Genomic DNA, 17,798 nt, shown 5'->3' on the forward strand with positions numbered 1-17,798 from the left:
AACCACATCTACCCAGGGCCTGATGGCATCCATTCAGGCCTATTTCTAGCTGGCATTTCCTGGCTCCCTACGTGGCTAGACCTGGCCCACAGGTTGCTGTGGGACACCAGGCGGCCAGAGGTGAGGCAGGCGAGGGCTCATGGTGCCTCACGGGTAAGTTTAAGTGCAATGCACCTGGCATTGTAGGGAGAGCCCACTGAGCCTTCCCCCCGCCCCCTCCCCCCCCACCCCGTTCCCTTAAAGAAGGAGTCGGGGTGGGGGGTGGGGGGATAAGGTGAGTCTCGCGCTGAGGAGACCAAGAGAGAAAGTCTTGACTTGTAAACTGGCTCAGGTCAGCTAAAAAAAAAAAAAAAAAAAAAAAAAAAAATGTGCTTAGCCGTTAGGAATTGCAGTTAAAAAAGAGTTTGGAGAGGATTCTGTCAACTGGTTCGTAGGATATTGACTGAGGGGACTGAAGAGTGCGGGCGACGAGGAACAAGTGCCAGCGAGGGAGAGGCTGGTGCACCAACGGGCCTAGGTGCGTGAGGCGAGAGGAGTGTGAAGAGCTCAGAGTTACCAGAAAGGGGAGGAGGTGGGCAGGAGGCCAGGAGGCCAGGAGGCCAGGGGTAAAAAGGGAAGCACCCGAGAAAGGACGGGGAGGGAAGGAGAGATGAAGGCGCGCCCCCTAGCGGCCCGACTGCGCCAGAGCCCTGCCCCTCATGCCTTAAAGCCCCGCCCCAGCTCCGTGAGCCGTCTGGCGCAGGCTTCCCTGCTGTCGCGCGGCACTATAGTTCCGGCCGTGGTGCACGGGCGGAAAGTTTACGCGGACGGACTGCGCCGGCGACGGGCGCGGGGTGAGTGGAGGTGGCTGCGGTCTCGGGCCGTCCTTCGTTGCTTGTTGGAGCTGCAGGAGAAGGGGTCAGGGGTGAGGAACCACGCGGAACCAGCGCCCGGCCTTTCCGCCGCCCCGCGCGGTCTCTGCGGCACCAGTTTCGGGCCCTGCTTCGCGGCGTCTGCTCCCGGGCTCCCCTCGCTCCGCGGCTCGGGGTCGTCGGCCGCGCGTAAACACCACGATTTCGGCCCTTCCCTGGGCCCTGTTCGTCCCCTCTACCCATGAGAGACTTCCCGATCAAAAATTTTGTTTTGGGCTGATTTTAAGGTAAAAATACACCCCTCCAGCTGCGATTCAAATGCAGGCGTGCTGTATTACAGGCTGAAGGTTTCGAGATGAAGTTGTATCTGAGAACCTCAGGGCAAGGGAAGTCAGGCTGACTCAGAAACCTGAGGGTAGGTGAGGACCCGAACGTGAATGGGCGGGCGCCTAGAAATCCGAGTGGAATCAAAACTGCTGAGAACCAATTCTTTACGAATGAGCCAATTGTCACCTGCTGGGAAGAATTGCAAATGTGTACTTCTGTGACTTGGCCCTAAGGCCAAATCAGGTGGCTAGGGTCTATTCTCAGCAGTATACTGACCTTGAGAAAGGAGACCTACAGTTGTCTTTAGCCATGTATGTAAACAGTACTTACGGGGAAAGGCGGGGGTGGGGCGGGGAGGTGAGCATTAGCCCAAGTGAGAAATGCTTCGCGTTCTCACAAGATTGCTGGACTGTGGTGGGCAGGATTTTTTTTTTTTTTTTAAATCGGGGCTAGACCGCTTGAGTGAATCATCCTTCAAGAACATGCAGTTCCCTCTTTTACTTCTGTGCTTACAACCTGGGTATTAAAATGGTTTCCCATGACATTGCCACTATTAAGAAGATGGATGGACACACATGCATCAGTAAGGGGAAAGAGCCAGCACTCGAGGTGTTCGCAGAGAAGGCAGGACTGCCAGCCGTGGTCGCCCAGTGCGGTGTTACAACCGATTTCGTGGGCGAGAGATGCTTTCGTGTACCTGATCTAAATCTTTGTAGCCTGTTTCTCAGTTTCCTCTAAGAGTTGAGGAAGTACTTCCCATAATCCCCAACTTTCAGTAACAGGTAGGCCTCCACGCATGAATAGGTCTACCCATGAGATTCTACTTGTGGGAAGAGGCTTAGGTGTCCCTAGTATCTCTGATTGAATGAGGAGAGAAGGAAATGTGTTCCTAGTGTCCAGAGTTAAAATTTATCATGTGTGTTGCCCAAGAATTAATGTTACATCTGATGATGAGGGGTAGTCATTATGAAACATTTGTCTAGCTCACACTATGTGCCAGTTACTGTGATAGGTTCCGAGGAGACCATTGGTGGGCAGTGCCCTTTTATTGAATTTATGGCCTAATGTAGTATAGTTGAACCGATATTGTACAGGACCTCACCTTTTGAACAACACAGCTAAGACCCAGAAAGGAAATAAAAAAGACCGAGGAGGTGAAATATTACCAAGTTGACACACATAAGCCCATACATTTGACACGAGAAGAAACCCACAGACTCACTTTGGACGCAGTTTTAACAAGCTTGATTACCTGACTTTCCAGCCCATAGTAGCCAAGAAGCAGCAAATTAGAAAGAGGAGGATGATTACAGGGGATTACTGAGGAAAGTAGAATGCAAACTTATAGGCTAAAAATTAATTATAAAAAGACACCAAAACAAAACACAACAGCCTGGATACCTTGAATATAAGACATTGTTTCTCTTCTTTTTTTTTTTTTCTTAAGGCATTGTTTCTATGTATGTTCTATATAAGCCCTGTTTTTTGGGGCCTTAATGATAATTATGTAGAAAAAGGTAAAATGGGAAACACAGGGTTAGCAAATTAAACTGAATTCTTTGCGCTGGTACTTTTCAACATCTTTAATAAGGCCTGAACTCATTTTTCTTGGAGCATTTCTCCAGAACAGTGTTCCGCAGCATGTACTTGGGGGAATGTTGGTGTAAAGAAACCTATCAGAGTACTAGGGTGTTGGGCAGTATTGGTGTTTAGATGGGTGATGCCAAGTCATCATAAGAGGTAAATTATGTTCAGCACACAGTGTTTAATGAGGCAGAGAAGAACGATACACATTTTAATTTTGTCTATCAAAATGGTGAAACATTTTGGAATTTTTTTTAAGTTTACTTATTTATTTATGTATTTATTTATTTTGAGAGAAAGAGAAAGCATGAGTCAGTGAGGGGCAGAGAGAGAGAGAGAGAGGGAGAATCCCAAGCAGGCTCTGCACTGTCAGCACGGAGCCCACTCGGGGCTCAAACCCCTGAACCACAGATCATGTCCTGAGCTGAAGTTGGACGCTTAACTGACTGAGCCACCCAGGTGCCCCAACATTTTAGAATCTTGAGGAGTCTGGAAAAGTAATTTATATCTCTCATTTAATCTTTGTTGATGTTAGATACATGAGGCATTACTATATTTGAAATGTATCTCAGGCCACTATGTGGTAAAAAGGCTTTTCCTACTTGAGTCCCTGACTCCCATTTATAACATTGCTTCCCTGATCCAATATGTTCTAAGTTCCCAGCAGCCTATGTAGAAATGGAATTTTAGAATATCACACATTAGCAGTTGGATATTTTAATGAAACAAGCAGCCTGGCTACTGTTAAGTGTGTTTAAAGAAAGTTCTAAAAAAGAAACTAATGAGTTTTTAATGAGTATTATCCATCCAGTGTGTTCCCTAATTTTATATGCAGTATAATTTTTATGAAGTTGTAATCAGTATACACATAGAATGCTATGACCTGCTTTTCTCAGTTACTGGTATTTTGTGTAAATATTTTTCATATTTACATACGTGTCTTTTATTTATAGCTATATGAGATTTGATTATGTCAATAGAATGTAGTTTGCTTAGTAACAGTAGCAGCAAGTTGTGTCCCCATGAACAGGTCTGTATATCTATGAACTATGTTCTTTATTTTTGAGAATAGAAATGTTTTCTCCATTTATTCTGCATATTGACTTTTATACACAATTTCATAAGATAATGCCAGCTGTCATTCACATTCTTTAATTTTGTGCTTTTCCTTCAATTAAAGTACTGTTGCCTGATTTATGTACAGTGCATACTACTGAGTGTGTTGCTTTTGTAATAGTTAATGATTTCCAGCTTTGTCTGATTTGGATTATGACTCTTCTAACCCTTTCATTTTTATATTTTGCATTCATTTTAATAAAAAGGGCACCAAGCAACACGATAATTAAATAAACACATATACAAATACTGCTGTATTCATTAAGATAGTAATAATGCCCGGGGCCCCTGGGTGGCTCAGTCAGTTGACCATCTGACTTTGGCTCAGGTCATGATCTCATGGTTTGTGAGTTTGGGCCATGTATCTGTCTCTGTGCTGACAGTGTGGAACCTGCCTGGGATTTTCTCTCTCCCCCTCTCTCAGGCCTTCCCCCCACCATGTGTGCCTCTCTCTCTCTAAAAATAAATAAATAAATTGAAAACAAGAAAAATACTTATGTGGTCCTTGATTTATGGCCATTTAGTGGGTGATTCTAGGAGTCTTCCTCACAGGGAAGTAAGCTGCTTGCTTCCCTCCCATTGAACTCTCCACAGATTTGCCTTCACCTCAACTTAAATGTGGTTTGCCTTCACCCATTTCTGCAAAGTTTGGTTAAAATTATGGTGGGGTAAAAACAAAAAACAAAAAACCTTTTTCTCTCTGTGACATGTAAGACCTAATCATGTTTATTTTCTACAGCATTTTTCTGTTCATAGCTGTGTGTTTGCACTCTGACTGGGAACACTGGGATCACTTTCATCATGCCAACAGTGGTGGTAATGGACGTATCCCTTTCCATGACCCGACCTGTGTCTATTGAGGGGTCTGAAGAATATCAACGCAAGCACCTAGCCGCCCATGGTTTGACGATGCTGTTTGAGCACATGGCCACAAATTATAAGCTCGAGTTTACAGCCCTGGTGGTTTTTTCATCACTCTGGGAGCTGATGGTTCCCTTCACAAGAGATTACAACACACTTCAGGTACAAAAAGGAATAAGTGTTTGCAATACAAGGCTCAAATTTTTAGGGAGGAAAACAGTGTTACCATATTGCACTGAATATTTAGAATTTGGGATTATTTAATGTTAAGTCTATAGATAAAATATCTATAAAACAAAGATTCATAAACTGTAAGCCTTATGCCTTTGGTAGAGCTATGAGTTCGAGCTGTGAGTTGTTACTTTATTTTCGTCTCTCGGTTTTCTGGAATTTTTCTGTGGAAAGGAGAGCATGTGAAGATGTAGTGCCCCATTTTCTAAATTCAAGGTCTTTAGTTGCAATACTTGATTATTTTCTATTTTCCTATAAACCAAGTAGTTGAAAAATGGCCCTTCTTATAAAAACCTTTATTCTAGAGTAATTCAAAATTATATTTCCTCTCCAATAAATAGCTTTGATTTACAGATGGCAAGAAAGTATAATTTTTAAACCTTAATTGTTAGGTGTCAGTTCAAAAGATGTTGTCTGTGAAATGCCAGAAAATTTACTTTCTGACAACATCTCTAAATCGTATTTCCAGCAGTACCTTGCATAGTGCCTTGCCTATAGTCAATAAGTGTTGAATTAAAACAGTTTAGGGGCACTTGGGTTGCTCTGTTCGTTAAGCCTCTGACTTGATTTTGGCTCAGGTCATGATCTCAGGGTTGTGAGATTGAGCCCTATGTTGGGCTACGCACTGGGCTTGGAGCTTGCTTGGGATTCTCTTTGTCTCCTTCTACTGCTCATGTGCATGCGTGCTCATGGTCTCTCTCTCTCTCAAAATCAATCAATAAAAGAAAATAGTTAATTATTGCTGGGTAGGTTAGAAATCCAGGATCAGTGTAATGTGATTTTTTTTTAATATAAGTAATAGCATTTTGTTAAATCATTTCTTTTATTATCTCACTTTCTTTTTTTTTTTTTTTTTTTTTTTATTAAATTTTTTTTTTTTAACGTTTATTTTACTTTTGAGACAGAGACAGAGCATGAACGGGGGAGGGTCAGAGAGAGAGGGAGACACAGAATCTGAAACAGGCTCCAGGCTCTGAGCTGTCAGCACAGAGCCCGACACGGGGCTCGAACTCACGGACCGCGTATCTCACTTTCTTAATGTTACCTAAAAGCTTTTTAAAAATTGCACTGGATTTTTTTTTTTTTAAGTTTATTTATTTTGAGATAGAGAGGGAGCGAGCATGAGCTCAGCACGGAGCTCAACACAGGGCTCGACCTGGGGCTTGATTCCACAACCACAACATCATGACCTGAGCCACCATCGAAGGTCAGAAGCTTAACTGATTGAGCCACCCCAGCACCCCTGCACTGGATTTATTATAAATGAGTAGTAAACTAAGAGTTTTCGGATGTTCAGTAGTTCTGAAATTTAGAGAATTACTATCTAAGTTGTTCATAGTAGTGATTAAGATCAGGAGCCCTAGAGTCCAATTAAGTGGGTTTAAATCTAAACTCTGCCACCTCTAGGCATGTGACCTAGGAAAGTTACCTCATCAATCTGTACCTCAGTTTCCTCATTTTAAAAATAGGTTAATAATCTGTACCTTACAGTGTTGTGATAATTAAATGCATGTAAAGTGCCTAGGTTGATGTTTAGGATATAGTACTACTCAATTTTTGTCATTTTTTTGGTGTGTTTAAAAGTTCTTCATTTTAGTTACTTTCTTCAGGGTTCCCTTACAAAGCTATGAACTTGGTGGATTGTTCACTCATACTTGATAAGAGAATAGAATAAGGGGAAGTTGTTTTAATTGTCCTTTGTGGTTGAGGAAGCCTGTCTTACCATTTTTCTTTGAGAAACTATGCTTTTGGGCTCTCAGAAACACAATGTCCCCTGTGTAACATTCATGATTTGAATGGTTTATGTTGTTTTCTAATAACAGATTAAGACAGTAAAGAATAATGAGCAATTTTATCTTTTATTCAATTAGGAAGCACTAAGTAATATGGATGATTATGATAAAACCTGCTTGGAATCTGCATTAGTTGGTGTTTGCAATATTGTTCAGCAAGAATGGGGTGGTGCAATTCCTTGCCAGGTAATGATCAATTCTTTTTCATTGCCCTAAGTTAAAACCATTAACCACTGAGGTGCTTCGATTTTCTTTAGGCTCTGACACAGCATGCATTGTAATTTCTATAAACTACATTATACACGATTGGTATCTTTTTAAAAGAAGGCACTAAGTCAACACTACCATGCTCAGAAAACAGCAAAATTATGCCTTGAGGAAAGCATTCTCCTAGTAAATTGGCTTATTGCAAACCAATATTGTTTGTATAAAACACGAAGTGCTCACAGTAGAATTTTAGAACACTTCCTAGAAGGGGTAATTATAATTTTGAATGATACAATTATAAACATCAGTACATTATACTCTGTCTTCATTATCTCACTGTAGCATTTATTTAGCAAACTTAACCATCTCAACTGAGTTGTCTAAAAATGGGGGCAGTATGAATGTCATATATCTGTTGCCCTTTACTTAGAGTCCACAGCAGGGTCCACATTAGCATCAAGTCAGAACAGAGTATTAAGATGAAAAGAGAATTGGAAGTTTGCTATAAATATTAGGTACAGACATACCTCAGAGATACTGTGGGTTTGGTCCAGACTACCAGAATAAAGCTAATATTGCAGTAAAGTGAGTCACATGAATTTTTTGCTTTCCCAGTATGTATAAAATTGTTTATACTATACTGTAGTCTATTTAGTGTATAATAGCATTATGTCTAAAAAAAAAGTACATATCCTAATTTAAAAATACTTTATTGCTAAAATGCTGTCAACTGAAAGTTGTAATCACTGACACAGATCACCATAACAAAGATAGCAATAATGAAAAAGTTTAAAATATTGCAAGAATTACCAAAATGTGGCACAGAGACATGAAGTGAGCAAATACTATTAGAAAAATGGCACCAATAAACTTGCTCAGTGCAGGGTTGCCACAGACCTTCGATTTGTAAAAACTGTAATATCTGTGAAGCACAAAACAAAAACACAAAACAAAAACAGAAATACAATGACGAATATGCTTGTGCTTTGAGAAGTGGTACCATATTTTAAAGGAGAAAACAAAAAATCACTAACAGAAAAATTATAGTAATCTACAACAGGAGTCAGCAAGCTTTTTCTTTTTCTCTTTTTTTTTAACTTTATTTATTTAAGAGAGCGCATGCACACACATGAGCAAGCATGAGCTGGGGAGAGGCAGAGAGAGAGGGAGGGAGAGAATCCCAAGCAGGATTTGCAGGGCTGTCTCACAAACCATGAGAGCATGACCTGAGCTGAAATCAAGAGTCGGACACTTAACCAACTGAGCCACCCAGGCACCCCAACAAGCTTTTTCTGTATTTTAGATGTTGCAGATGTCTGTGACGACAACTCATTCCCACTGTCATGGCATGAAAGCAACCATAGATAAAAAGTAAATAAATGAAAAGCCTGTGTTGCAATAAAATTTTATTTACGAAAACAGGCAGTGTGCCATAGCATATGATTTTTTATTATATGGTCAAACATGGATTCTTTAGTAGTGTCAATGGCATAACTGGTATTTATTTTTTAAGATTGTGGTTGCCTGGGGGTGAGGGATGGGTTAGGGGATTGACTTAAATGAAGCACAAGGGAGAATGGAAAGTGACAGGACAGAACTAGCCTTTATCTTGATTGTAGAAGTCGTTGCTCACTAAAGGCAGTTGTTGGAATTCCTAGAACTGTATACTAAGAAGGATGAGTTTTATTGCATGTGAAGTCTGTCTCATGAACCCAACTTTTTTTTGGTTTTTGGGTTTTTTTCTTACTGTCAAACCACCCTGTTTTACAGAGTATGAACTCATGGGTTAATGAAGGCCCTGAGCTGCTATAAAGGTTAAATCACTTTAGCAAATGCCATAAATGCCTTTAAATCAGTTTATTTTCAGAAATAAACATATTTGGCACCTTCATAAACATTTATTTGGTAAATCTGCATACAGAATTTCTAATGTCCTAACAATATACTGAATAAATGAAATTTTGTTGTCAGTATCTTCTGAACTAGAAGCTAGCTGGTAGCACAGTTTCCTTTGCTACTTCAGTCATTTTAGAGAAGAAATTCAGAAAATATGTAACAAGCAAGATCTTGTGTACCATGCAGACTTCTGCCTTTTAATATTTTTTCTTCCTTTGCAAAAGGAAGAATCTGAATTTGAGATGTACTGTTCCCTGAGGTCATGGGGCTAGGCCTGGATCCACTTAGATTTGTTTGATGAGTTTTGGAGTGAATCAGGTCCAAAACAGTGTGCTAGGTGTGGAAGTTATTAGTGATTGTTTTTATAATCCGTTGCTATCATATAGATTTGTTTTAACATGGAGTTTTATTAACCAAGGTTTTAGACAGCTGGACCATGTCTTCATTATCTCAGTGAAGTCTGTCTCATTTTGATATTACATGAAATATTTCCATTATCACAAAGCATCTGAAAAAAGTAGGGGCAGAAGTAAATCATTATATAGCATTTGTTCATAGAAGAGGACATTGCCTTGTAATAAATTGACTATCTTCCCAAAAGATGACATCCCTCCAGGAGACTGCCATTGAGCATTCTTGGGCTTTAGAAACAAGAGCCAATCTTGGTACTTCACATGGTTGCAGTCACTTAATACTGCTTTAATGGCTGTTTTATCAAGTACAAGTCTAGAATAGGAAAAGCCAAAACAATCCTCCTCTGGAATGCTTGGAAAGTCTACCACCCTGTAGGGTCTCTGAAGCAATGAGGAAAATGATTTGTAACCACTGTCTATTGTTGGTATAGTTCGAAGGCATTTTCAAATTACAGGTTGATTAAGAATGTATCTTAAAGGTCTTATACATGTCTGGTTAAATGGTTTTTATGGATACATTTTTAAAACACTTGTCATTTTTAAAAAATATTTTTAACGTTTATTTATTTTTTGAGAGAGAGAGAGAGAGACAGAATCTGAAGTAGGCTTCAAGCTCTGAGCTGTCAGCACAGAGCTCAACACGGGGCTCGAACCCACAAACCACGAGATCGTGATATGAGCTGAAGTCGGATACTTAACCGACTGAGCCACCCAGGCACCCTGAAACCTGGTCTTTTTAATTGACCAGGTAGAGTTTGACATCTCTGAAAATAGTGTCAAGGTTCAGATTTCCTAGGTCCACGTAAAATAGATCCTCATGTCATTCTTGACGTCCAGTGCCATAGGGGCCCACCCCTTAGCTAAGAGATCGAGTTCTAGTTTTAATACAATTAAGTAAGAATTGATTATATGATTTTAAGTATTCATAGGTAGGTACTAGTTTTTTTGTTTAATTATATAAAATACAGTAAAATGCATAGATCTTAAGCACACAGTTCCCTGAGTTTTGACAGACGCATACACCTATATAACCACTATTCCAGTAAAGGTCTAGAACATTTCCGTTATCCAACAAAGTTTCCTCAACCCCCTTTCTAGTCATTATCCCCCTATACCCAAAGTCTCCTGTTTGATTTATCTTAGCTTTGTTGCATCTGTACTAGAACTTCATATAGATAGAGTCCTACATTGTGTCATCTTTCACTTGACAAAATGTTTTTGAGATTTATTTACCTTCTTGCTTATCTCCCTGAAGAGATGGGCTTTTCAGTGTAGGTGCAATTAGGGAGAAATGAAAACATTGCTAAATGAGACTGCTTTAAATAAATATGTTATTTCATGTACAAACCTCTCACGCTTTGCAAACAGGTTGTTCTGGTGACAGATGGCTGTCTTGGCATTGGTAGAGGGTCACTGCGGCATTCCCTAGCTACTCACAGTCAACGAAGCGAGAGCAACAGGTTTCCACTACCTTTTCCTTTCCCATCTAAGTTATACATCATGTGCATGGCAAATTTGGAGGAGGTAATACCAAGTTCTTTTTAGTTTGGTTAGATACATCTTAGGATTTTATTTTTTAGTATATTCCATTAATAGTAATATTGTGTATATTATGGCATTGAACTCCATTGGTTTCAGCTGAGGCTGGTCACTAAATTATATTTGAAAAGACTCTAGGTCTGTAATGCTCTTTGGAGGTTTAGAGGTTGCCCATCTCGGGAAACATAGCTGGACTTGTTGTTTATCCTACTTCCCACAGAGACTCTTCAGATGCCTAAAAGTCAAAATGTTCTTTTTGGTGTTAAGACATTTCTCTCGTTTAGGAATTCTTATGTCCATTCCACCAGAAATGTTGACAGAAGTGTGCTTGAACTTTTTCAGTAAAGTAACACTACTGATACATGTTTTATTAAACTCTACTTCCTGCTTTTCTCATTTCTTTGGGAAAGTTAGTTAACCTTTCTTCACCTCAGTTTTTCTGTCTGTAGAATGTAGATAATGATGGTTCTCACCAAAAGATGTTAGAAACGCCTTGGAGGAAAGATACTGTAAATACCAACTGTGGTCACTTCTGAGAATCTTAGTAAAACTTTTTGAATGAAATAGCTCTACTGGTATCATTTTATATAACATACCTCTTAGTAACCTTGAATCAAAATTGTTATAGTTATTTTTCTCTCACATTGTTAAAAAAATCATTTCTATTACTTATTGGCTGTGTTATTGTGATGGGTTTGACCTTGGTGTGCTGATAATAATCTGTCATTGTGTGCCACTTTACAAGGGTCATCTGTTTTGCCTTGTAGCTTCAGAGTACTGATTCTTTGGATTGCCTTGAACGTCTCATAGATTTAAACAATGGTGAAGGGCAGATTTTTACTATTGATGGCCCCCTGTGCTTGAAAAATGTACAGTCTATGTTTGGGTGAGTATATCCTTTGAGCTTTTTTTGCCTTCTTACAATCTGTTGTTATAATTTGATATTCCACTATAAGATCTGTTTCATTATTTCTAATTGTTATTTTATTTTTCCCGAGTTGCACAATTGTCAGGTAAAAATTAATGGTAGTAGTGGTTTTTTAAAGTTCATTCCCTTTTAAATTAGGCATGACTGAATCAGCGATGTCTATAGATATTGACCTCCTTACAACGACTCAGCAGTTTCAAAAGATTAATTTGCTTTTGGGCTATTCAGGATTGAAATTTGCTCACCAAAAGTGTCAGACTTTGTTCTATTTCACAAATGGTCAGATCATAGTTTTGGAATCAACTTGAAGGGAAAATAAACTTAGCATCTTGAAAAAATTACATGAAAAAATATGTATCATATTACTCTTCTAATAACAATTAATCCTCATATTCTAGAAAACTAATAGATCTAGCATATACGCCTTTCCATGCTGTTCTCAAGTGCGGCCATCTAACCGCTGATGTGCAAGTCTTCCCCAGACCAGAGCCTTTTGTTGTAGATGAGGAAATCGATCCCATTCCTAAGGTCATCAACACAGGTAATGTGTTTTTTAACTTCCTTCTTAGTTCTTCTGTCATCCTTACTTTCTTGTAACTTCTGACTTCTACTCTTCTCTATCCAAGAGGATTGAAAAGAAATGTAAGTTCTCATACCAGGGTGCTCTTGTCATCACCAGTATGTATATTTTGGGTGGGAGGAAGCATTGCCTAAGGGGTGGCAGGCTGGTAATCTTTCATGGTGAGGTCATGAATTAATCTCCAATCCTAGATAACTATAGCCCACAAATTAAATCGAGTTAGAAATCATGACCAGATTTACTAGTGATGATATCCTTGAAGTAATTCTTAAGAGATACTAAGATTGATTAGCATCATAATTAAGATCATCTGTGAAGAGCTAGCTTCTAAACTTGGCTGTGTGGTTCTTCCTGTGTGATGCTGGACAAATCACTTCCTCTAATTCTGATTGCCTAGGTGCGTGGAAATCTTTAGATGAATCATGGTCTCTCTGAGGTCTCTGCTCTGATATACTGTACCCCTTTAGCCCTGGTGCTTATATTATGACTAAAAGGAAGAGATATGCTACTGCTTTTACCTGGTTCGTGCTGATAGTGCTGTGCTTAGCTGAGATTGGCAAAGTGAGTCAAACCTAACAAGAGTGGAGAGGAGAGTTGTCTCCTATTGGTGGGTGTACCACTCAAGGTGGTGGGTGCACGTTATATCATCATTGTCCCTTCAGTGCCTAGCACAGTATCTGATGCTTATAGGTGTTTACTAGATAATTGCTCAGTCAACAAATGATTAAAATTAAGTGCACGGTAAATGTTCATTTCACTCATGGGTGTATAGATTTGAAGGAGTCTTGAGAGTGAAGGGCTGTGCAAAGGCTTTTTATTTTTTGTGTCTTTAAGCTCCTGGCTGTCTGGAAGTAGGGCATCCCTCTCTCTCACTGTGGCTCCTACACTGTGTTAAGCTGTGTCAAGTGTTTTGTTGCCTTCAAACCATCTAGATTCTACTCCCTCCCGTCTCTTTTGATTAGTACCTTTGAATTGGTCTTTTCTTTTCCATATAAACTTTTGGTCCAAGATCTTTGTCCATAGCTTATACTTCTTTTAAGCCACTTTAAAATGCAGGCCTTGTGCTACTCAAATGAAAAATACGTAACTGCTTTATGCTGATTCATTTGTTAGTAAGCTGAAGAAGGTAATGACAACTCTCCAGAGAAGCAGATTTCCTGGTGTGTTTGAAGTACAACGTACTCACTGTGACTCTGATTTTTTTAAAAAATCGTTTTGAGAATATGAGTATGTCTGTGCCTAGAAGAAAGATTTGAAAAGCAATTCAATAAAATATTAAGAGAGGTTTCCTTTGACGGTGAAGAACGACTGACTTTTCTTCTTTACAATTTTTAGTGTTTTTCCAAGTTTTTCTGTTTATATAATCAGAAAACAAACTTTAAAAAAAAAAGTACTTTGGGATAAAACTTTCATTTTTTACCTATTAGGTTTTCAACAAATACCCATGGTCTTTAATACAGCTTCTATAAAGCAATCATTCTCATGGTTATACTGCTACCTTGGGTTTATAGATAATATATTTCTTTCTCACAGAAATGTTTTTAACGATAGCTTTACTGTCCGAGGATGGCAGTTCCTCCTGCGACGGTGGCTTGGTGGATGTGCTACACTGCGATGCCCCCTACTGACCAGAGCATCCCTGACTAAACAGGGATTCAACCTTGAAGCTTTCGTCTTGGCTGGGGACCCAGCCTCATAAAAATAAAGTCTAGCTGATTTGTCTTATAACTTAAATCATTAAATGAAAGGCATGTAGTATTATTTCTTCAGCTATTTAAAATGCAAATTATGAATCATCCAGAGAAACTTCTAATAACATTCCTAGTCAGCGCATCTGAATTCCTCACCTAAGTACTGTATTTGTGAAATCTAGTACGTAGAAAATAATGTGCTTCTCTATAGCATGAAATAATTGTGTTGATTCCATTTTTTTTCAGATTTGGAAATAGTGGGATTTATTGATATAGCTGATATTTCTAGTCCCCCAGTTCTGTCCAGACATCTGGTCCTACCAATAGCACTTAACAAAGGTGAGTTCTTTTCCAATTCTGGTTAAAAAGATGAAGCACCTTATGATCTGAAGAATTGGGGGAAAGGAATAGTTATTGGATTGGGTTTTTTTTTTTTAATTTTTTAATGTTTATGTATTTGTTTTGAGAGAGAGAGAGAGAAAGAGAGAGAGAGAGAGAGAGAGAGAGAAAGCGCATGAGCAGGGGAGGGGCAGACAGAGTGGGAAAGTCCCAAGCAGGCTCCACACTGTCAGTGCACAGCCTGATGTGGGGCTCAAACTCACAAACCGTGAGATTGTGACCTGAGCTGAAATCGAAAGTCATATGCTTAACCAACTGAGCCACCCAGGCACCCCTACTGGATTGGATTTTTTAAAAATGGAATGGGGGCCTGGGTAGCTCAGTCATTTAAGCATCTGACTTTGGCTCAGGTTATGATCTCATGGTTGGTGAGTTTGAGCCCTACATCAGGCTGTCTGCTGTCAGTGCCAGGCCCGCTTCGGATCCTTTGTCCCCTTCTTTCTCTACCCCTTCCCTGCTCACATTCTCTCAAAAATACACATTTAAAGAAAAAAAAAAAGGAATGTCTTGGGCACCTGGGTGGCTCAGTCGGTTAAGTGTCTGACTCTTGATTTCGGCTTAGGTCAGGATCTCACTGTTCATGGGTTTAAGCCCCGTGTTAGGCTTCATGCTGACAGCATAACCTGCTTAGGATTCTCTCTCTCCTCTCTCTGCCTCTCCCTCCACTCACATGCGCATGCTCGCTCGCTGTCTCTCTCAAATAAATAAGCTTAAAATTTTTTTTATATAAAAATTGAATGTTGCCTAATATACTAAGAAACTGGTTCTGCTGTTTTAATTTCACGACCATAAAAGGAACCCTTTAAGCTGTCAACCCCTAGCTTCCCATATCCCTCAAGCCCAGGTAACCAGTAAATGTCCTTTTTGTTTCAATAGATTCACCTATTCTGGATGTTCCATATAAATGGAATTCATATAATATGGGAAAATGGGTTTTTATATGGATATAAGAAAACCAGAATAAGAATTTTTCTTATTTATTCCCATATAAGCAATTTATAAGTAATATTCCTTTATAAGCAAATACTCTCCTTCCAAGGCTAGAAACAGCCTAGGAGTATAATTGGGGTCTGGGAGTTTTGTAGCTAATCTCAGTCTGACCTGTTTTCTCTTCACAGAAGGTGATGAGGTGGGTACTGGAATAACTGATGACAATGAAGATGAAAACTCAGCCAATCAGATTGCAGGCAAAATACCCAACTTTTGTGTCTTGCTCCATGGCAGCCTAAAAGTGGAAGGAATGGTGGCAATAGTTCAATTAGGGTAAGAAACTTTGTTTACCTTTGGTTGAATGAAAGGGAGAATCAATTTACAAAGTAAAGGATTTCCTGGACTCTTCTGAAGGAAATAGAAATATTCTTGTCATCTTTTTCCTCTCCCTGCCATACCCTTCCCACCTACCATCACCTTCTAAACTGCTCTTTAAATCATCCCCTAAAGTCAGTATAGAGTGAGCCTTTTTTTATTTATATTGCTTTTATATCCTTTTTCTATTTTCCTCTTTTCTATTTTTATCTAGGAAATCTGGACTTAGTTATAACAGTGCTACTGCTTGCTATGATATCTTATGCAATATTCACAGACTCCTTAGCTATAAAATGAGGAGGCGGAACTAAATGAAAAAAGATGCCAAGAACATTGGTTGAACATTGTATTATGTGCCAGGCACTCCTGTAGTCACTTTACATGTATTAATTCATTAAATCCCTCACAACAACAGTTGTATATAGTGTTATCCCTATTGTATAGATGAGGAAACTGAGGCTTAGGGAGGTCAGGGAAGTTGCTCAGGGTCACACAGCTTGTAAACCAAAGAGCCAGGGTTCTTAACTCATGCATTCTGACTCCAGAGCCCATGCTCATAACCACTGTGCTATAACCCTTCCCTATGAGGAAAACCTTTCTAGCTTTCACGTGTGCTGCAGTCTTGAAATTTGCAAAGCCATCTGCTTCCCTCTCTATAATACTTATTGTTAGGAAAGAAGAGGTGACTGATCATCTTCTGGCCATCACCTGGGGTTGACTGGTATAGAAGATGAAGAGATTAGGAGTACTCAAATGAAGCTCCATTTCTACTTGAGTTAAAATTACCTGGTCCAAAAAGAAGAATACAATTCTTATTAGGTATTAGTTTGCTGAGTTACTTGTACTGGCTCTGAATATGAGAATCCCTTGGGGCCCCTTGAGAGGCGGGAATGGAGTTGGGTGATGGCTTTGTGCCCTTTGTTAGAAGTACTCCCTGTGTTGGTGTTGCTGTGAATGACTCAAGGAGGCAGCTGAAACATAGGTTGCAGCCCTTACTCCTTCCGACCTCTGTGGCTATTTGCTGCCCTTGTGATTTTTTTTTTTTTAATGTTTATTTTTAAGAAAGAGAGACAGAGTGCTAGAGGGGGAGGGCAGGGAGAGAAGGAGACAAAGAATCTGAAGCAGACTCCAGGCTCCAAGCTGTTAACTTTACAGTCCCAGGCTTGACATTCTTCTGGTCTTCCATCTTCTCTCCATCTAGTCCTGAATGGCATGGAATGCTCTACTCCCAAGCTGACAGCAAGAAGAAATCAAACCTCATGATGTCTCTCTTTGAGCCTGGCCCAGAACCTCTCCCATGGCTAGGGAAAATGGCACAGTTGGGTCCTATTTCAGGTATAACCCAGATCAGATTTTACTTACCTTGACTTTGTTTTCTGTCTACTATTCTGAATGGCTCTGACTGTGTAGTCAGAGAGCTGTGTGATCTCCCTTAGGGGTGTACTGTGGTCTCTGATGCTGGATATGTGCATGGAGAACCCCAACAGAATTTGATGTTTGAACTTTTAACTTTATGTCAAGGAAAACCAATATTTAGGTTGCTTTAAGTAAATGTAAATACTTTCGCTGCTTAGGGTGAAAAGATACTGTCTATAAACTTTTTTTTCTCCAGTGCACTATTTTCAAACCAGGTAACCTCAGTCATTCCTAGAGAATTTAATTCCCTTCCTTCTGGAAAGTGTTTTCCCTCACCTTTCCTAACATTACATTCTCCTGGTATTTTCTTGTCCTTTTGTCTTTTTCTCTTGCCTCATGATTTTCAGGATGCTGTTTGCCTTCTTCTCTTAGCTTATTATTCTCTCTTGGTTATTTCGTCAGCCATTGCAGCTTCAGCTTCCCCTAGATCCATCACTCTGGTCCTACTCGATCTCTCCCTGGAACTTCCATATTGTATTTCCAGTTCCTAGTTGGACCTGTCCACCTAGATATTCTGCCTTAGTACTAAGCTCAGCATGTTTGTTACAGAAACCAGTGTCTCTCACCCTTTCCCTCACTAAACGATTACTTCTTCTGATTTCCTTGCCCCTACCGATGGAAGCCTAAGTACTTCTAGGTACCCAGGCTCCAACTGTAGAGT

At 39.8% G+C, this 17,798-nt stretch overlaps 1 protein-coding gene across 2 annotated transcripts in view; it reads left to right on the top strand.

Annotated features, from left to right (window-relative positions):
• Positions 1-724: 724 nt before the first annotated feature.
• Positions 725-17,798, top strand: part of INTS14 (integrator complex subunit 14) — a 31,347-nt gene continuing 14,273 nt past the window's right edge. The window contains exons 1-9 of one of the 2 annotated variants that reach the window (XM_060618237.3): positions 725-833; positions 4,618-4,901; positions 6,842-6,949; positions 10,648-10,803; positions 11,586-11,704; positions 12,145-12,287; positions 14,264-14,356; positions 15,535-15,679; positions 16,923-17,056. In XM_060618237.3, the coding sequence (XP_060474220.1) occupies positions 4,680-4,901; positions 6,842-6,949; positions 10,648-10,803; positions 11,586-11,704; positions 12,145-12,287; positions 14,264-14,356; positions 15,535-15,679; positions 16,923-17,056 (1,120 nt within the window). In that variant the 5' untranslated portion in view covers positions 725-833; positions 4,618-4,679. Of the gene's footprint in view, positions 1,139-4,617; positions 4,902-6,841; positions 6,950-10,647; positions 10,804-11,585; positions 11,705-12,144; positions 12,288-14,263; positions 14,357-15,534; positions 15,680-16,922; positions 17,057-17,798 lie in introns of both variants that reach the window. The other variant, XM_060618235.3, reaches the window with a different exon arrangement.

Source organism: Panthera onca, chromosome B3 (genome assembly GCF_046562875.1).
Source record: "Panthera onca isolate mPanOnc1 chromosome B3, mPanOnc1 haplotype 2, whole genome shotgun sequence".
Lineage (NCBI taxonomy): Eukaryota > Metazoa > Chordata > Mammalia > Carnivora > Felidae > Panthera > Panthera onca.